The following is an 18,966-nucleotide window of genomic DNA, read 5'->3' as shown; positions in this document are numbered from 1 at the left end:
TAGAGCTGAGCGAGTTGTGCAAGGGAGGGCCATGAGCGTGACGAGAACGACCATTGCAGGATGTAGGCAGTGATAGTTCACGCCCTTTGTTTTATGCAGATTGGGTAGTAGCACCCCAAACCTCTTCTCTCCAGGGATGGCAACCTGGTCCCAGCAAAGCACCCCGGCTCCTGCACAAATGGGGACTGTTTTGAGTAATTACTCGCTGACAGTCCGGTTTCACACCGGTGTGAGGGTCCTGCTGATACTGGCGGGCGGTTTCCCATTTCCATCCTCCTCGGGGGATGCTGCGGGGCTCCTGTGCCGAGGGGCCGCTCCCTGCGGGGTGCGGGATGTCCCGGGGAACGGGGTTCCGGGGGGCGGCGGGGCCGGGCCGGCCGGTCCCTCCCCGGGGCCGGGCTCTTCCTGGGGAAGAGGAAGTGCTGGATCCCGGCCGAGCTCCGCGGCAGGGGGGACAGCACGGGCGGGTGGGTCCGGAGAGGGTCCGGCCCGGGGCGGTCCCGGGGCGGGGAGTGCGCTGGCCCTGACTCAGAGGCAGCTGAATGGGGCGGGGGGTGGAGGAGAAAGGGGGGGGTTTCCAAAGTACTTTGCCGGCCCGGTGCTGAGCACAGCCGCGCGTGACTGAGCGGGCCGGTTCCCCACGGGCACAACCCGGTTCCTTCGCCGCAGCCGCCGAGACACCGGTGCGACCTCTGCCCTGTTGTCCCCCTTTCCAGCCCTCACCCCCCTTCCCCTCAGTTTCCCATTCTCATCCCACCCTCGTTCCCTCCTATTCCATTCTGTCCCGTCCCCAGGCGTGTGCCCTGACGCCTCCGCACCCCGGGCCGGACCGGGGGTCTCCGGGGGGCCATGGGGTCCCTGTTCCGTAGCGAGGAGGTTTGCCTGGCCCAGCTCTTCCTGCAGTCGGCTTCTGCCTACAGCTGCATCAGCGAGCTGGGGGAGCGCGGGCTGCTGGAGTTCAGAGACGTAAGTAGGGGCTGGGGGGCGTTTTGGGGTGTCTGCGGTGCAGGGGGTCCCGCTGGGTGGGCCTGGGTGCGCTGGGTTTGTGGTGTGTGATTTAGAGTGCTCTGCGTACAGGGGGTTTGGTCTGGTTGGGTTGTTTTAGGGTGCCGTGGGAACAGGGAAGTTGGTCAGGCTGGGTTTGGTGCCTGGGCTGCCCGTTTCCCCGGGATGCCGAACCCCTCCCAATCCAGTGTGGGGCCATGCCTTGACTGTACCCCTACAGCTGAACCCCAAAGTGAGCCCCTTCCAGCGGCGCTTCGTGGGCGAGGTGCGGCGCTGCGAGGAGATGGAGAAAACCTTCAGTGAGTGCCGGGGGGCCGCGGGCTGACTTTGGGGGCGCTTCTCAGGGGAACGCCCGGTTCGGCCCCTCAGTCCGACCGTGTCCCCTCCTTCTCCAGCCTTCCTGCAGCAGGAGCTGCGGGCCGCGGGGCGGATGCCGGGGCCGTGTCCCGAGAGCCCGCGGGCGCCGGTGGCACGGGAAGCGCTGCGGGTGCAGGAGCAGTCGGAGCAGCTGGCGCAGGAGCTGCGGGAGGTCACCCGGAGCCGCGCGTCCCTGCGCGGCCGCCTGCGGGACGTGCGCCAGTACCTACACGTGCTGCGCGAGGGACAGCGCTTCACCAGCCTGCCGGTGGGTCCGGGGGTCCCCGCCGACCTGGGGGTGCTGCTCGGTGCCCCGGTTTCCCCCAGGCTCATCCCTCTGCTCCGCATCGCCGCAGGCCCCCCCGGGCTCCCCGCCGCGGCCACGGGCGCTCTCGGAGCGTGAGCCCATCCTCGACCCCTCCCTGCACCAGCACCTCGAGCGCAAGATCAAGTGAGACGGGGAAGGGTGTGGGGCGGGGGTGGAGAGGGGCTCTGGGGCAGCGGTGTGGCCGTGGGGCAGCTGGGAAGCTGTGGGATAAGGCTCGGGAGGTGACTTGTGGGGCAGTGGTGCAGCCATGGAGCGGTTTGCCTATCCCAACACTCCTGTCGTGCCTCTGCAGCTTCGTGGCCGGTGTCATCCACCCATGGCGAGTGACCGCCTTCGAGCGGCTGCTGTGGCGCGCCTGCCGCGGGTACCTGGTGGCCTCCTTCGTGGAGATGCCCGAGCCCATGGAGGACCCGGCCACGGTGAGGCAACACCCGGTGGGGGGCTTGCATGACTGTGAGGGCTGGGACACCAGAGTGACGCAGACTGTCCCCAGGGCGAGAGCATCACCTGGGTCATCTTCCTCATCTCCTACTGGGGTGAGCAGATCGGGCAGAAGATCCGCAAGATCTCGGACTGGTGAGTGGCCATGCATCACCCAAGGGTGGTTTATTTAGAAACACCCACTGTGGACCCTGCTGCGGGGCCGGGCTGGGGAGCCCTGACACCCTCTGACACAGCGATGTTCCTCTGCCCCAGCTTCCACTGCCAGGTGTATCTGTACCCGGAGAGCGAGGCCAGCAGGACAGACACCATTACTGGGCTGCATGGCCAGATCCAGGAGCTCAGCGTGGTGAGCTGGGTGCCATGAGGGGATGTGGGGGCCATGCTTGGATTGCCATCCCTGACACAGGTGCCCGCAGACACTGGAGGAAACGGAGAAGTACCTGGCGGAGGTGCTGGACAAGGTGGCGCAGGCGCTGCCCACCTGGCGCGTGCAGGTGCAGAAGATGAAGGCCATCTACCTCGTCCTCAACCAGTGCAGCTTTGATGTCACCCAGAAGTGCCTCATTGCAGAGGTTTGGTGCCCGGTGCAGGACCTCACCCAAGTGCAGGATGCCCTGCGCCAGGCATCTGTGAGTGGCTCGGCGTCCTCATCCTGGGCATGGTCGGTGTCCCTGTGTCCTTGCACCAGGGATTGTTGTTCCCGTGTCCTTGTGCCTGGGTTTCTTGGTGTCTCATGTCTTCATGTCAAGGGTTTCTTGGTGTCCCCACATCCTTGTGCCAGGGGTTGTTCTGTGTTTCCATGTCCTTTTTGTGGGGTTGCTCAGTATCCTCATGTCCTCATGCCAGAGGTCTCTTGGTGTCCCTATGTCCCCTCATCATGGTGGGGCATGTGCCAGGCTGGGGGGGATTGTGGGGTGGGTGCCAGGAACAGGCTCCAGGTGCTGGGCAAGGGGTGCTGGGGGCTGGTGCCGGGAAGGGGGGGTGTTGTGAGGTGGGTGCTGGGGCAGGCTCCGTGTGCAGGGCAGGGGTGTGCCGGGGGTGCCAGGATCAGGTTCTGGGTGCTGTTCCTGCAGTACCAGAGCGGCTCCAGCGTGGAGTGCTTTGTGCAGCGCGTCCCCACCTCGGAGAGCCCCCCCACCCTCATCCGCACCAACAAGTTCACTGCCGGCTTCCAGAGCATTGTGGACGCCTATGGGGTGGCCAGTTACCAGGAGGTGAACCCCGGTAAGGCCCCCTGGCACCCCCTGAGGCCCAGAGCGGAGAGGGGACACCTTGTGTAACGCAGTCCCTGTGTCCCACAGCACCGTACGCCATCATCACCTTCCCCTTCATCTTCGCCATCATGTTTGGGGACGTGGGGCACGGGCTGCTCATGTTCCTCTTCGCACTCTGGATGGTGCTGTATGAGGACAGCCCCCGCCTGCGGCAGGGCACCAACGAGGTGGGGGCAGAATGGAGGGGTGGGATGCAGTTGGAGATACGGGATGGGGTTGGGGGCGTGAATTGAGGTTGGAGGTGTGGGACATGGTTGGGGATGTGGGATGGGGTTGGATGATACAGCATGGGGCTGGTGGCTCAGGACAGGGACATTATGGGTCAGGGTGGTGCTGTGGGAAGGGAACGGTGGTGTGGGGCAGGGGAGGAGGTGTGGGACATGGGAGCCGTGTTTTCCCGCCTAGATCTGGCTGACATTCTTCGAGGGGCGCTACCTCATCCTGCTCATGGGCGCCTTCTCCATCTACACCGGCTTCATCTACAACGAGTGCTTCAGCAAAGCCACCGCCATCTTCCCCTCTGCCTGGAGCGTGGCCACCATGGCCAACCACTCCTCCTGGAGGTGGGGTCCCAGCCCTGTGCCCCCTGCCCGGGTCCCCATCTCCCCGCTCACACTGACACCCCTCGCTCTGTCCCCAGCTCTGAGTATCTCGCCGCCCACCCCTCGCTCACCCTGGACCCCAATGTTACCGGTGTCTTCCGAGGGCCGTATCCATTTGGGATCGACCCAGTGAGTGTCCTATGGGAATGACAACGAGGTGGGACCCTCTTTGCGGTGGTGCAGAGTCTCACCCACCTTGCTTGTGACAGATCTGGAGCTTGGCCACCAACCACCTGAACTTCCTCAACTCCTTCAAGATGAAGATGTCAGTGGTGCTGGGCATTGTGCACATGGGCTTTGGTGTTGTGCTGGGGGTCTTCAACCACGTGTGAGTCCTTGGGCTGCACGCACGGGCTCTGGTCATGCCAAGGGGACTGGAATTGGACTCACCTGGATAGGATGGGGTGGCAACTGGGGTCTTGTACCCCTGCGCCTCGGTGGGTGCTAAGGAGGTACGAGGGTGAGGAGGGACAGGCTGAGCATGGCTGATGCCCTCCCACCCAGGCACTTCAAGCAGCATCACCGCCTGGTCCTGGAGTTCCTCCCAGAAATGATTTTCCTCCTGGCTCTTTTTGGCTACCTGGTCTTCCTCATCTTCTACAAGTGGATCAAGTTCAGTGCTGCTGACTCCCTGGTGGCCCCCAGCATCCTCATACACTTCATCGACATGTTCCTATTCACCTCCAATGCCGAGAACCTCCCACTCTACCCGGGGCAGGTACCACCCCACTGCCCCGGCAGGCACCTGCTCCCCACCCCAGCTGGGAGAATGGGTGTCAGGAGTGGGGCTGTTCTCAGAGGGAGTAGACCCCAAAATGCTGTCCTTGTGCCACAGGTGCCAGTGCAGACAGTGCTGGTGCTGCTGGCGCTGGCGTCGGTGCCCGTCCTGCTCCTGGGGACGCCACTGTACCAGTGGTGCCGGCGGCGTGCCCCGAGGATGGTAAGGCCAAGGGCCATGGGGGGGTCCGTGGGGATCACAGGGAGGTCTCACCACTGGTGCTGTCCTGGTGCAGTCGCTGGCCATGGGGGAACAGGAGCCGCTGCTGGAGGGGCAGGAGGCTGGGAACTCCGTCAATGCCACCAAGGAGGATGTGGAGAGCGGGGGGCACAGCCCTGACGCCAAGGTGAGGAGCATCCAGGCGGGCTTTGGTGGTGGGATGAGGGTGTCTGTGCCCCCACTGATGTCCCTTGTCCCCTCTCTCCCTGCAGCATTTGGACTTCGCCGAAATCTTCATGCACCAGGCAATCCACACCATCGAGTACTGCCTGGGCTGTGTCTCCAACACGGCGTCCTACCTGCGGCTCTGGGCGCTCAGCCTGGCACACGCCCGTGAGTCCCCTTGATCCCCCCTTGTCCCACTCAGAGCCAGGCAGACCCTCACTCTCCTCCTCCTGCCCTGGACCCTGCTGTTCCCAGAGCTCTCGGAGGTCCTGTGGACCATGGTGATGCGGAACGGCTTTGTGGGGCTGAGCTACGTGGGTGGCGTGGTGCTGGTGCCCGTCTTTGCCGCCTTTGCCGTGCTGACCGTGGCTATCCTGCTGGTGATGGAGGGGCTCTCTGCCTTCCTCCATGCCCTGCGCCTGCATTGGTGAGCCCCCAAAGCTGACAGGGTGCTGGTTGGGTCTGGGATGGTGATGGACTGCCCAGAGCACTCCTCAACCCTCTCTCCTTGCCAGGGTGGAGTTCCAGAATAAGTTCTACGTGGGTGCCGGGTACAAGCTGTGCCCCTTCGCCTTCGCCCCGGACACCTGGGAATAGCCTCGCCACGGGGATTCCAGGGGCTTGGAACATCAGCTGCACCCCAAATTCCCCCCCACTGGCCCCCTGGAGCCTCCTTGGCGGTGAATAAAGCCGTCCCTGTGTCTCCCCCCAGGTCTTTGTTGCCATTGCTTGGGTAGGAGGTGCAGGGGGGGCTTGGGGGTGCCCCCTGTCACTGCTGGCTGTAACCAAAGGTGGGGGCTGCGGTGGGGCCGTAGGTGCTGAGTGGAGGGAAGGTGGGCAGGGGGTAGGGCAGGGTGCGGGGTTTGGCTCCCACATAGACACCAGGGGGGCAGGTGAGGGGCTGGAAGGTGGGTGCAGGGAGCTCGGGGAAACTGGGGGATGCTGCTGGTTGTTGGGGGACAGCAGCCAGAGCAGCCCCATGGCTGCGTGGAGCCCCTGCAGGGGGGAGAGGCAGCAGCAGGGGCTCAGCCCCCCCGCCAGCCCCCCTACCTTTCTCCTGCTTCTCGGGACGGGGGGGCAGCGGGGCAGCCCGGGCACGGGGCATCGCACCCAGCAGGGACCCTGCCGGCACCCCACACCTGCGAGAGACATGGGGTGGGGGCTCAGGGGGGTGCCTCGACATCCTCACCATGCTGTGGGATGATGTCCAGGGGTGCCTTACCATGGCTCGGGGTCGCCGTCCCGAAATCCCTTGGCAAAGGGGTTGCTGGCGATCTTCAGCTGGGTGATCTGCAGAGGGGAGCAGGGTCAGGGAGCTCCTGGGAGGGTGCCCCAATTTCCTTCTGGCTGGTGCTCACCCGGTGGTTCTGGTAGGCTGTCACTGCCATGAACTGGGTCTCGGGGAAGCTGAAGGACTTGAAGTTCTGGTGGGCGAAGCGCTCGCTGTCGCGCCGCGGGTCCACGAAGACGACGTGGAAGCGGGGCTGGTAGCGGTGCATGGAGTTGAGGATGATCTAGGGGTGGGAAAGAGGAGGTGGCAGGATCCCCCCAGGCAGGGATGCATTGCGTCCCCCCCGTCACCCACCCCGCAGTGGGGTCCTCACGTGGCCGTTGTCATCCAGGAGGTTGTTGGTCAGCTTGAGCTTGTCGAAGGACACGATCTGCCGCATCCACTGGGCTCCCTTGGCCGGGGAGTCAGGGTGGAAGTGGACACGGCCAGGAGCCGCCGGCTCAGCCCGGCCTGCCGCCAGCCAGGATGAGCTGTGGAAGGCGTATCTGCAGGGCAGGGAGGGGCTCAGCACCCCCAGGTCTGGTTCCCTGCCCCTGTTGCCCCATTCCCACCTGTATCTCTTGTCGTCCAGCGGGATGAAATCCATGAGCAGCACGTAGTCAGCCAACGGATCCAACCCCGAGAGCTTCACCTGAAAGGTGGGGAACATCCTCCTGCACAGAGAGGGGGGTGGGAAGGGGGTGCCCTCCCACCTTTGCAGCCCTCCAGGCTGCTCCAGTTCCCACCTGCCTGCCTTGGTGACGATCATCTCAGTGCCCAGGCGGTTGAACTCCTCCCAGAGGCTGCCCATCTCCAGCCGTGCCGCGGCGTGGCACACGTGCCGGTTCTTACCACTGGCCCCCGGCCCCTCACCAGCCCACTCGAGGCTGGGGGTGCACGGAGACTCCTCACCCGGGCCTCGCAGGAAGGCTGCGGAGGGTTGAAGGGGTGTTGGTCAGGGAAGCAGGGTCACCCCATCACACCCTCCCTCCATGGAGATAGTGGCAGGATCAGGGTGTCCTGTCCCCCACCAGAGCGTGGTTTTTTTCCCCACCATTTATCTCACACCCCAAAACGCCACAGGACCCTGCCACTGGGTGCAGGGAGTGTTGTCCCAGGTGGGTTTTACCTGCCATGGGTGTGGTGGGAGGGCAGGAGGTGTCCATGGCTCCGTTCCCCGGCATGGTGGCAGTGGGACCCTGCCAAAGCCCCTTCCCCGTGCAGCGCCGGCTCCGCAGTGTTCCTGCAGCCTGCCGGGGGTTTTATGCCCCAGCTCAGGGATGGAGAGGCGGGGGCTGGAGCCGAGGTGGTCCTTGGGGCCTGAAGCACGGCCCCCTTCCCCAGCCTGCCTTCATACCTTGACATGGTGATGATGGACGGGAGGTGCGCGGTGGCACCGCTGGGACCACCACCACTCCCCAAACAGAGCTTGGGATGCCCCAGGCTGTGCGGGGATATCTTTCTTGGGGTCTCCTCATCCCTTCACATCACAGATCTGAGCGGGTGAGGCGGGGGCTCCCCCAGGCAAAGCCCCTCTCTGTACGTGGCCGTCACCACCTGATATTGAAAACCACGGTGAGGTGTTGAGGCATTGGCAAAGATCCGCTGCTCCGGCAGAGTCTCTACAGCTCTGGAGGGAGGAACGAGCTGCCCCCTCCCCATAAACCCCCGCAAGGTGGGTCCAGTCTCTGCCCTGGTGCCTGGGACCCCCCGTGCCCCTCATTGCAGTGACAGCGGGAATGGATGGGGACAAGTGGGCGCCGCGGGGCTGGGGGCTCTTTGTGGGAGGTGACAGACACCGGGATGGGACATTATAGGGGAAAAGCAGGGGGGTTACTCCGGAGCCCTTCTACTTCCCTCCAAACTCCACTGGGGCCATGGACAGTCATAGCCCAGCACGGAGTGCATTCCAGAGGGATGAGGGATGCTGAGGCTCTGGGAGAGGGTCTGGAGGACCAGGGGATGTCCTTGTGGGGATGCCGGTGGCTTTCTGTACCTGTTGGTGTCCCAGTGATGGTGGCATTGGCCTGAACTCCCTCCCTGCTCTGCACAGAGCTGGATATTTTCTTCCAACTGTGACTCAGCCTTCTGTCCTGCCTTGGGTTCAGCACTTGAATCCTTCCTGTGTCCATCGTAACACAGAGGGGACCCTGTGTCCCCAGGCACTTGGGGCAGCCAAGGGGGCAGCCCAGGCAGCTCCAGCATTTGGGACCAGGGCTGGGACTGATGTGAAGCAGGGAGGAGCCACCTGTCCAGGATCCCCCCTCATCCCCCACGTGTCCATGCCCTGCGGAGCCAGCTCAGCCCCATCCATCTCCCGCTGTCAGCCAGGCTTGGCTGCGGGGCCGGTATCGAGCACCAGATGAGGAGGTGCGAGAGAGGCAGAGCTGACAGCGGGCAGGAGGATGGAGGGGGCTCAGCCCTGGGCAGGATTGGATCTGCCAGGGCTCATCCGCAGCTCCTGGACCTCCTGGGTGGAACTGGATGAGCTTTAAGGGCCTTTCTAAGTCCAAGCCATTCCAGGATTCTCTGGTTGGTGTAGATGACTGCAGGTGGGTTTCCTAAACCCATTTTGAAGCACATGATACAAAATAGTTTTTCAAAATGAGCTTTTTTGTTCCCAAATGGGCAAATGGGAGCCAGAAAAAAACTTCAAAAAAGGGAAACAGTGAATCTTTCCCATGAGGAATAATTGCCCCAGACAGCAGGACAAGCTGGACAGAGCTGTGGAGGTTGTGGTGGCCACCAAGATGAAGCAGAAGAAAAGAGTTGGCAGATGGTCAGATGACTCCCTGCAATGAGCCTCTGACTCAGCTGGAATGGGGAAGTAAAAGCTGCTTGGGAGGGCAGTGAGGGGAGAAGAGGAATTGACCCTGTTTTGCAGGGACTAGCGAACAGCTGGTGTGGTGGGGGGCAAGAGGGAAGTGAGAAGGTGGGAAGTAACAATACTCATTTCTCAACCAGAAATGCACATATCTGTTTGGTCAGAGTGGGCAACTCAAGCAGCAATTGGCTCTTCATTTATTTTATTTATTAATTCTTAATTTTTTCTTTAATTTGTAAAACCCCTATTGAGAAATGAGGACGAGAATTTTAGCAGATAAAGTTATACCCTGGAGGCATCCAAGGCTGGGTTGGCCAGAGCTTGGAGCACCCTGGTTTAGTAAAAGGTGTCCATGCCCATGGCAGGGGCTGGGTCTGGATGGTCTTTAAGGTCCTTTCCAATCCAAATAATTCCAGGTTCTAGGATCTCCTCTAGGGAATGTGTAGTGCAAAAGAAAATTGATAATTGCAAAGATAAAAGAGTAATTTTCCTAATTATGTCTATTACTTCAAATTAATAGTTTTTTCCCCTCCTATATATAATAAATAAAAGATATATTATACAAGTACAATTATGTATAATTAAAAAGTTATATAGAAATAGAGAAGAATTTAAAAAGTCTTTCAAACTCAAGTCTTCAACAAACCCCTTTGATTTTGTTTCACTCCTCCTGACACCATTGTGTACACGAGTGGCATCGCTCCGGCTCTGCAGGCATCCATTGTGATGTGCCGTGGGGATCCCATCCCTAAAACCCAAGAGAGAAACCTCGGGATAGATCCCAAGGCTTCTGGGGAAGGCTCATTTTGTTTTCAGGTGCTTCAGAGACCCTTTGGCAACTGTTCATGTGGGGAAGGTGTAAAACTTAAAATCTTCCAGCCACGTTAGAGGATGGAACAGGAAAAACTTCCTGGTTTTGGCAAGACTGATGGGGCTTGAGGACTTCAACTCAAGGACCTGTGAGTATCTTGAGTCAAACTGCCATTAACTAAAGGGTGGAACTTTAAGTGGTTCTGGGACAATTTTTTGCTGGATGGGAACAGTCATAAATTGGATTAGAAGGGGGTGGTTTTCCCTTGAAGCTTCACGTGGATGAACTTGCAACCAAGAATGTTCATTTTAATTGACCCAGGTTGATTGGAAATCACTTAAACGGTGTCTGTTGTCGATTTAATACAACACTAATTAACATGGAAAATTAAGGCATGATGTTATTGTATTTGTTATTGTATTTATTTGTCCCTAAATAAGAACATCTCCTCCTCCCCTACAAAATGTCATCCCTTCTAGGGACTGGGCAGGGCTTGGAGCAGCCTGGGATAGTGGAAGGTGTCCCTGCCCATGGCAGAGGGTTGGAACAAGATCAGCTTTAGGATCCCTTCCAACCCATTCCAGGATTCCATAATTCTGTGTGTTGTATTCAGATGCACCTGGCTCGTTTGATGCCTCCAAACCTCCCACACCATCTCCTCTCCAGCCTGTCTCTTTCCACCCAGGCAAGGCTGATTTTCCACCCCAGCTGCAGTTTTCTGATCATTCCAGCTTCCAGGTTTCAGGACTTGAGTCATCTCAGCCCAGGACTCATCCTCTCTCCTTGTAGGCTTGGAATGAGTCACCACAGGTTCCCCTGATGGAGACAACAATGTGTTTGGGGGCTTTGACTCATCTGATATATTTTAAACATTTTTTTATGGAAAAATGGCATGGATTTCTCCACTTGCTGCCTGATGGTGAAGGGTTGCAGGGTGACAGAGTCACGTGGGAAATGCAGGATTTATTCAGAGCAGGCACACTCCAGGCACAGGCTGAAGAGTCAATTTGAGCCTCAAGGGCTTAAATTCTGACTATAATCATCATCAGGAAGTGTAAAAATAATTTTGCAGCAGGAGAGTTCCTGAAGGGTTTTCCCTTTATCCCAGTTTGCAGTTGGAACACTTATCTAAATCCTGGGCTGTCTCCCCATTCCCGAATCTTGATTTCCTATATCAATTCTTTTTATAAGTTTATTTATATATAAAATAATATAAAAATTATATCTATGTTATATATGTATGTAGAAGTAGGCAATCAACCCTCAAGTTTCCATTTAACTTTCTGAGACTGATTTGATTTGTTTAACTAATTGTTTTTATTTATCAGTGCAGGTCTCCTTTTAAGGAGCTGCTTCCAAAGTAACCAGTTCCCAAACCATTCCAGGATTCTGTATGAATGTGCATGGCTCTCACTGGGACATGGCACGTCTTCTTCTAGGCTGCCTTGAGCATGTTGATCCATCCAATTCTGCCCCGAGATGTCACAGGATATGAAAACCTGCTTCAGCTGCACCTGGGAGGAAAGAGGAGCCAAAATCTCCCTTCAGGCATGTTTGCATTGGGTATAGGGAAGGAATTCTTCCCTGTGAGGGTGCTGAGGCCCTGGCACAGGTTGCCCAGAGCTGGGTTGCCATCTGTGGCTGCCCCTGGATCCCTGGAATTGTCCAAGGTCAGGCTGGATGGGCTGATCTTGGTGAGTCCAACTGCCTTGCACAAGGGTCTTACGGAAGTTGAGTAGGAAAGCAGGTGCCACAATGGAGATCTTTACCCCAGGACAAGGATGAATATTCCACACAGAGTGCAGACCAAGCACCAGCCTCTCAGCAGGGATGAAATCCAATCCCTGCTTTTTAATTTAATTAATTTCCTTTCTATGTCTTGGATTTTTCACACCAAAGAAAGATGGTTTGTTGAGTAAGAAAGAGTGAGGCTGAACTTGGATTAATTAAGAAATCGAGGTCAGTTCTCTGACAGGGGCAGATTTCCAGACCTAGGCAGGTGGATGCTGTCCCCAGGGAGGACTCAGCCCCCAAACTGCTCGATTTTCATTATCTGTAACATCTCCAGCACCATCCCGGTGCCACCTTGCCTCCGGCATCTCCTCGTGGGTGATGAAAAGCAGCTCTAAATCCTCATTATAGCAGCAGGAGACCAGACACATTGCTTCTGGGGCATCTGAAACGGGATGTCAGATCCTGAGGATGAAACTCAGCCCTTCAGCCAAGGTTTATCCAATAATGATAATTTTTAGGTTTGGATCCATTTGTCAGGAGCCTGCGGTGCCTACCCTTGGTTTACTCTCTGGTGTAACACTGTCAAGCCATGATAAATGTTATCCAGGAGAAAAATCAATGTTTATTTATTCTATCTGTCACAGTGAGATTTTAGGAGCTGTTGATCTCTCCCTGGTGAGCGGCAAGACGGAGCCTGAATTTTTCTTTTAGCTCCAAACGAAGCATCACATCTAAAGCACAGTGAGGTGAGGCAAAGTCCAGCTCTTATTCTTAGCGCTTTCACCTAGAAAAGCTTCCTGGGACACGGGGAGCAGCTATTTATTCCTCAAGTGCTCTGGCTGGACTGAGAGCACTCAGAAGATGAGGGGTATTTTCAATTTTCCACCAGGTACTGGGAAAATCGTGCGTTTCCACGTACGAATGGTCGGAGGAGCACTAAGAAGCAGCTTTGCGGTTTACTTATGACCCATCCTGGTGCGGTATTTCTCTCTTTAGCGCACCAAATATTCCCGTTTCCTGCGGTTGCCGCCGCGGCCCAGCGTGAGGGGCGGCGCGCAGGTGGCGCCCCCCTGCGGCCCGAGCGCGGTACCGGACACCAGGAGCTCGCGCATGCGCAGAGGCAGGAATGGCGCTCGCAGCACAGCGCATGCGCAGTCCGGTCGTGCCCCCCCCCCCCTCCCGCGTGTCTCAGTGCTGCCGCCGTGTGGGAGCGGCCGGCGTTGCAGGCCCCAAATATTCCCCCGGGAATGCCGAGGGGCGCTGCCCTGACCTGCTGCAAAAGGAGGAACGAGCGAGTTCTGGATTAGCGGGAGGATGTTTCTGGAATGGAATTTGTTTCAGGAGGGTCCGCAAAGCCCATATAAACTCTTGCTTTCCGATTCTGCAGCAAAGAACACGTCCAGAACTGGCTCCTCGGCCTCATGGACCTTGTCAGTGCCTTCCATAGTGCTGCCCGGGCTTGTCTGGGAATGGGAATGGCTCTTGGGAGCTCTGGCAGAGCACCTGCAGACCAGGCGAAATCAGAAATGGGATTGTTTTGGCTGCTGCTGTGTGTGCATTTATTTTCAAGATGTTCCTCTGATCGATCTGTGTCACAGTAGCTTCCTAGAGCTGGAATCATTTCCTAGCAGGGAACTTGACTTGGAAGCTGCATTCCAAACTTCTGTCCACATTTATTTTATCTCCCACATGCAGTCGCCTAAAGAAGCAGAGATGGGGTGTTGCTAACAAAAAAACATCCAAATTCATCGGTGGTAGAGGGCTTAAAGTGTGAGTGGAGGTGCCTTTAGGACACTTCCAATTCCTTGGTATATGAATGGAATTTAAATGAAATAGCCAAATCCTGACAAGCTTCTATGAGCTCCAAAGCCTCTGCAGGTGTTTTACAGCCAGAGACAAGAGCCTGGAGTCTCTCCCCAAAAACTGCCTGCTGGTTTGTTTGGCCAGGCATAGGAAAAATTGTGTATTCCCTGGGGCTGTCCTCATGGAGAAAGGTTTATTTATGTGCCTTGGGTTTATTCTCTTCAAAATGATGGAAACCGATTTCACTGAAAGGCCAGAGGTGCCAAATGCTTTCCTCAGCCAGAGCTCCGAGCCAGCCCTGTGGGAAGGGGTCTAATGCCCCTTTTCCCAGTCCCCCGAGGCAGCAGCACTGGAGCACTTGAGCCAAACGTGCCCGAGGTGCCGAGTGCTGGCAGGAGGCAAATCCAGGGATGGGGCAGTGGGAGTTTGCACTGCTCCTGTAATCCCAGACCTGGAGCTGTGCTTCAGAAAGCCCAGGAGATGCTGCCTCACTCAAACCTTGTTTAAAGCTCAGCATCCCTCCTGCACTCTTGGAGTTAGTGTTGCTTCCATTGTTGCTCTTTCTTTCTTTTTATGTTTATAATAATTATGATTGTTACTGTAAATTCCCATTCCATGTCTTCCACAGGCCTTGGCTTCCCAGAGGTGGTGCTTTAGGAAAGCCCCTCCAGCCTCAGAGGTGCTTTGGGCTCTGGACACATTCCCAGTGCCCAGGAGCAGCAGGCCCTGTGCTGTTCCCAGCAGGTGAGGCACAGGTGCCTTTCCTTCCTTCCTTCCCCCCTGCACTTTGGCTTTTTGAGGGGTCTCTGGGGGTCTGAGGGAGTTCTTTGTCATTCCAGGGCAGAATTAGCCCTGATCCCACTGAAAGTAGGAGGAATCATTTTATCCTTGATTTTGGATACACACGTTGTGTTTCCTCTCTTTTGCTGACACCGTGTGGTGAAGCAGCAGCTCCCAACCTTGGCAGTGCTGCTCCCTGGAATAGTTTTTATTTGTCAAGCCATGAATTCCCCGCTGGAATCCCAGTCACAGCCCCCCAGATCAAAATTGAAGGTCTTACACCCTGACCAGGACAATTTCCTGTTTCTAGGCATGGAAAATGGGGGAAAACTCAGACTGGACTGGAGCCAGAATCCAGAATGGGGGGGTGAGGCAGCGAGCTCAGCGAGCTGGGGTTGGCACAGGGGGTGTTCCCTGTTGGATGGAACCCGTGTGGAACAGATCCTTCTCTTCCTTTGTCCAAGGTCCGATGGCAAAGGATTGGACTCACGCCCCACTCACAAGTGGGGCCTGGAGTGAAAATGGTTCTGTTAAAATTAGGCAAAGAATGCAATAAGAAAAAATGGGCATCCTTTTTATGTATGAAAAAAGTAGAGAAAAAATGTTGAAAAGGGGCATTTTTATTTGATGCCACCTTTCATTTTTTGGAGATAAAACCCTACAGTGAGCAGTCATGAGTTTGGAAGCCAGGAGCCTTTGACATCCAAAGAAAATTTCCATTTTCTCGTCTTTCAGGACAGGAAAAAACACTTAACTCGTCCCATCTTTGCCCAAAGCTTTGGTGTTTGAGCAGCCAAACCCAATGGGCTCTGGCCCCACTGCCCCCTAGTCCTGCCCGAGGTGTGGAGTGAGTCCCCAGTTATCCCCAGTCCCCTTCCCAGTTCAGCCCAGCACATCCCAAAGGCTCTTAAGGGAATATTTATCCTTTACTTCCCTTTGTGATAACTTAATCTCCATCCTGCCATGAGCCATTCCTTGATTCCTTCTGGAGCAAACCCCATGGCAGAGGCAGTTTGCAATGAGCCCAGAGCTGTGTTTGGAGCAGGGAGAGCTGAGAGCTGCATCTGCCTGTGCTGCCCCAGCCTGGCAGCATCCACATGGAACAGCCTGGGCAGATGGGATCAGGTGGAACAAAATCCCTTCATGGAAGAGATTTTCTCCTGTGCAGATCAGGCATGGGGCAGGCAGTGAACTTTGGAAATCAGCTGATTTCCCCCAGGAAGCATCACTCACCTCAGCATTGAGAGGAATGACGGGTTTGTCTTTACAAACAAGCTGTGGGTCAGCTGATAAGATGCAGCTATCAGTGAGAGACAACAGAAACAATGGGATGGATTCAGCTAAAAGATGAAAGAGGCACTGAAAGAGCACCATGAATTCCACAAAAGTTAAGAATTAAGGGATTATGCATTGTGGGGGGGGGGGCGGGGGGAAGGTATCACAGGTATCAGGCGCTCCGGGAAGTCTGTACCTCTCAAGTACCTCAACCTATGGGGAAAGAGAGAAGGGACAAGCGGCAGGGAATTAGGATAAAAAGGAGGCTGCGACCTCCAAAAATTTGAGAGACCCCAGGGGAATGCCCCATGGCCTCTCCCTTTATTCGAATACAGAAAAAGGACTCCTATGTCTCCTTTTTGGACATAAACCTCTGGTGTTTGTGGATTGATTTTCCTGACAGCATGAACGACATGATCTGTACCCACTGCTCAGGTTTCACCCAGCCAAAATCAAGAGTAAAGGTTGGTTTGGGTTTGAGAACTTAAAATAACTTTTAAAGAGAAGAAATCACCCTTTTCCTTTCTTTCAGATGCTGGAATTGCCTCTGTGGATGTGAGCTGCAGAGAACTGCCAGGCCTCAGTGGCTGTGAGTTCGTGTTCTCACTGGGAAACTGGAAATAATTATTAATTAATTAATTGCAGAAATGTTTTCTGAAACCTTTCCCCTTTGCTGGTAGATCTTCTCATTCTGCCTTTGAATTTACAGCTGTTCCCTGCTGTCATTTGTCCTGCCTGAACTCCTCACAGGAAAACCTGGGATAACTTAGAGGGGACAGAGGTGACATTTTTAGCTGAAAACCTGGAGTAATTGAGAGGAGTCACAAGAACTGTTTGTGGAAAGATATGAGGGGATGTCCAGGGCAGCGAGGTGGCATTTTTGAGGGGAAAGCTGAGGTGATGTTTAGGGGAGAGAGTGCCCATTTTTGGGGAAGAAAAGAGTTAATCAATATTGTACAGGAAGGAGAATTTTGGGGGTACAACTCAATATAATCTGTAGGGATTAATACAGAATGAATATTAATAGAATGAATATTTTGGAGTAAAAATGAGGTACTCAGTAGTAGACAAGTTAGGAAAATTTTAGAGACAAAACTTGAGAAAATCTCAAAAGCAGAGAATGAACAATGAGGGAAAAATGGGGTGATGAATACTGAGCATGTAGGGAAAATTATGGGGCTAAATCAGAGCTGATCTCTAGAGGAGAGCATGAACATATTGAGGTAACATGAGGGAATCAGTCATGGGCAGATGGGGAAATTTTGGGGGGCAAAAATAATATGAAATAATCTGTAGGGAGGAGATTTTGATTTAAAAAATGAGGTCATCAGTAGTAGACATGGTAAAATTTGTGGGGCAAATCTTGAGAGAAGCTACATGGTAAAAAATAAATATATTGAAGGGAAAATGAGGGAATCAGTAGTGGACAGGTAAGGGAATTTTAGGGGGAAAACCGAAATAATCTAAAGGTTGAGAATGAATATTTTAAAGTAAAATAAGGTAATGAACTGGGGACAGGTAAGGAAAATTTTGGGGTAAAACTTGAGTAAATCTCTAGGGAAAAGTGAACACTGACATAAACTGAGGACATCACTGGGGGTAGACAAAGAAATTTTTGGGGTAAAACTTGGAAAGATCTGTAAGGCTGAGAATTAACATATTGAGGTGGAAATGAGGTGATCAGGAGTGGACCAGCTAGGTCCACTAGGAGAATTTGGGGGGCAAACCCAATATGTAATATTGCCCCCCAATATTTTGGGGGACAGAAAAATATGTAAAGGGTGATATGTTTTTGAGAAAAACTGATGTGATGTGTAGGGGAGAGAATTTGGGGATAAAACAGACATAACTTGTGTGGTTTTTGTTTTAAAATCTAGTTAGTAAACGGGACAAACCAGACATTTTGGTAGTAAAATCTGAGTTAATCTGTGGGTGAAAGAATGAATATTTTGAGTTTAAAAGGAGGTAATCAGTATTGGGCAGGTAAGGAAAATTGAGGGGGTAAAATGTGAGATTATCTCTTGGAAAGAGCAGGAACATCCTGAGGTAAAATTGCTGTGGACAGGTGGGTAAATCTGGGGGGTAAGACTTGAGGGAATATTTTGAGGTAAAAATGAGGTACTCATGGTGGAGAGGTAGGGAAAATTTCAGGGGTAAAACTTGAGGTGATCTGTAGCAGAGAGAATGCACTTCATGGGGTAAACTGAGATAATCAGTTATAGACAGGTAGGGAAATCATTGGGGGGTAAAAATTGAAAGCATCCATCAGGTAAGGAGTGAAAATATTGAGGTGAAAATGAGGAAATAGGTACTGGAGAGGTAGGGAAAATTTTGGGGATAAAGGTTGTGGTAATTGCCAGAGTAAAGAAAGAATGCTTTATTGTAAAAAAATGAGGAAAACAGAAGGGGACAGACAGGGAGTACTGGGGAGGGAATGTGAAATAATCCCCAGTGAAGAGAATGAACATCATGAGGTAAACTGAGGTAATCACTTGTGGACAGGTAATGAAAATTTTGGGCGCAGAAATTGCTATTTTCTCCAGGATGGAGAATTAATGTTTTGAGGTAAAAAATGAGGTAGCTAGTAGTGAACAGGTAGGGAAGACCTTGAGGGGTAAAACTTGGAATAATTTTAGAAGTATTTTGGAGAAGATATCTGATATCATTTGTAGGGGACAAAATGAACATTAAGTGGATGAGACAGACAAAACCTGTGTGGTTCTCACTTTTAAAAATAGGTAATACATAGATGACAAAAAGCTGGTTGCTGGGATTGATAATTCCATACATTTGGCTGCTGAAATTTCCCAGCCCAGGTGGCTTTGGTTGACAGGGCAGCACAAAGATTGTTCTGTGTGGTGCCCAGATTTGGGGTTCAGCTTTGCTAGTTAAGATGAATTATAGCTATAGCCCTGAATTCCCTGCTGAACTCCTGCTGGAATAACCTTACAGTGCCTCGTGCAGCATGGATATTCCCATGCAGAGCTGCCTATTTAACACCAGCTGGGCCAGGAACCAGCAGAAGTTCCAAGGAAGCTCAGTGGAATGGAGACAAGGACAGGTTTATAATCCATAGAATTTGCTATTTCTAACCCTCATCCCCCAGCCCAATGTCCCTGGGGGGCACCTGACAGAGTTCCCTGGAATTCAGCAGATTCCACCCCCCTGAGCACGGGCTCCAGTTGATGTTTTAAAGCAGGAGAAGGCGGTGGCCAGATGCACTCCCAGCCCGTGCTGAGGCAGCCCCTGTGCCCACGGGAGAACATCTCTCCCTGCAGAAGCTGAGTTCATTCCAGA

At 54.5% G+C, this 18,966-nt stretch overlaps 2 protein-coding genes across 3 annotated transcripts; one reads left to right on the top strand and one right to left on the bottom strand.

The window, feature by feature from the left end:
* Window positions 1-422: 422 nt before the first annotated feature.
* Window positions 423-5,873, top strand: TCIRG1 (T cell immune regulator 1, ATPase H+ transporting V0 subunit a3). 2 transcript variants are annotated; one of them, XM_014257822.2, is made up of 20 exons: window positions 423-467; window positions 795-966; window positions 1,226-1,304; window positions 1,401-1,630; window positions 1,719-1,813; window positions 1,983-2,109; window positions 2,184-2,266; window positions 2,387-2,480; window positions 2,551-2,763; window positions 3,208-3,358; window positions 3,436-3,575; window positions 3,814-3,971; window positions 4,049-4,139; window positions 4,220-4,338; window positions 4,515-4,728; window positions 4,846-4,950; window positions 5,024-5,134; window positions 5,220-5,340; window positions 5,428-5,599; window positions 5,688-5,873. In XM_014257822.2, the coding sequence occupies exons 2-20, from the start codon at window positions 850-852 to the stop codon at window positions 5,767-5,769; spliced, it is 2,502 nt and encodes an 833-aa protein (XP_014113297.1). In that variant the 5' UTR covers window positions 423-467; window positions 795-849; the 3' UTR covers window positions 5,770-5,873. The 2 variants fall into 2 exon arrangements, with proteins under 2 accessions (XP_014113297.1, XP_014113296.1); XM_014257821.2 differs by lacking the exon at window positions 423-467 and adding an exon at window positions 546-683.
* Window positions 5,874-5,941: 68 nt separating this feature from the next.
* On the bottom strand, window positions 5,942-7,256 carry TBX10 (T-box transcription factor 10). The gene is made up of 7 exons (XM_005529133.2): window positions 7,189-7,256; window positions 7,015-7,116; window positions 6,777-6,948; window positions 6,531-6,686; window positions 6,395-6,462; window positions 6,223-6,311; window positions 5,942-6,168 (listed from the first exon to the last, which is right to left on the bottom strand). The coding sequence occupies exons 1-7, from the start codon at window positions 7,251-7,253 to the stop codon at window positions 5,942-5,944; spliced, it is 879 nt and encodes a 292-aa protein (XP_005529190.2). The 5' UTR covers window positions 7,254-7,256.
* Window positions 7,257-18,966: the final 11,710 nt, after the last annotated feature.

The sequence above is a fragment of the Pseudopodoces humilis genome, chromosome 7 (genome assembly GCF_049639895.1).
Source record: "Pseudopodoces humilis isolate 2021_Gansu_Grassland_sample_001 chromosome 7, ASM4963989v1, whole genome shotgun sequence".
NCBI lineage: Eukaryota > Metazoa > Chordata > Aves > Passeriformes > Paridae > Pseudopodoces > Pseudopodoces humilis.
The sequence above is the reverse complement of the archived record's forward strand: the minus strand, read 5'-3'. Positions and strand labels throughout refer to the sequence as shown.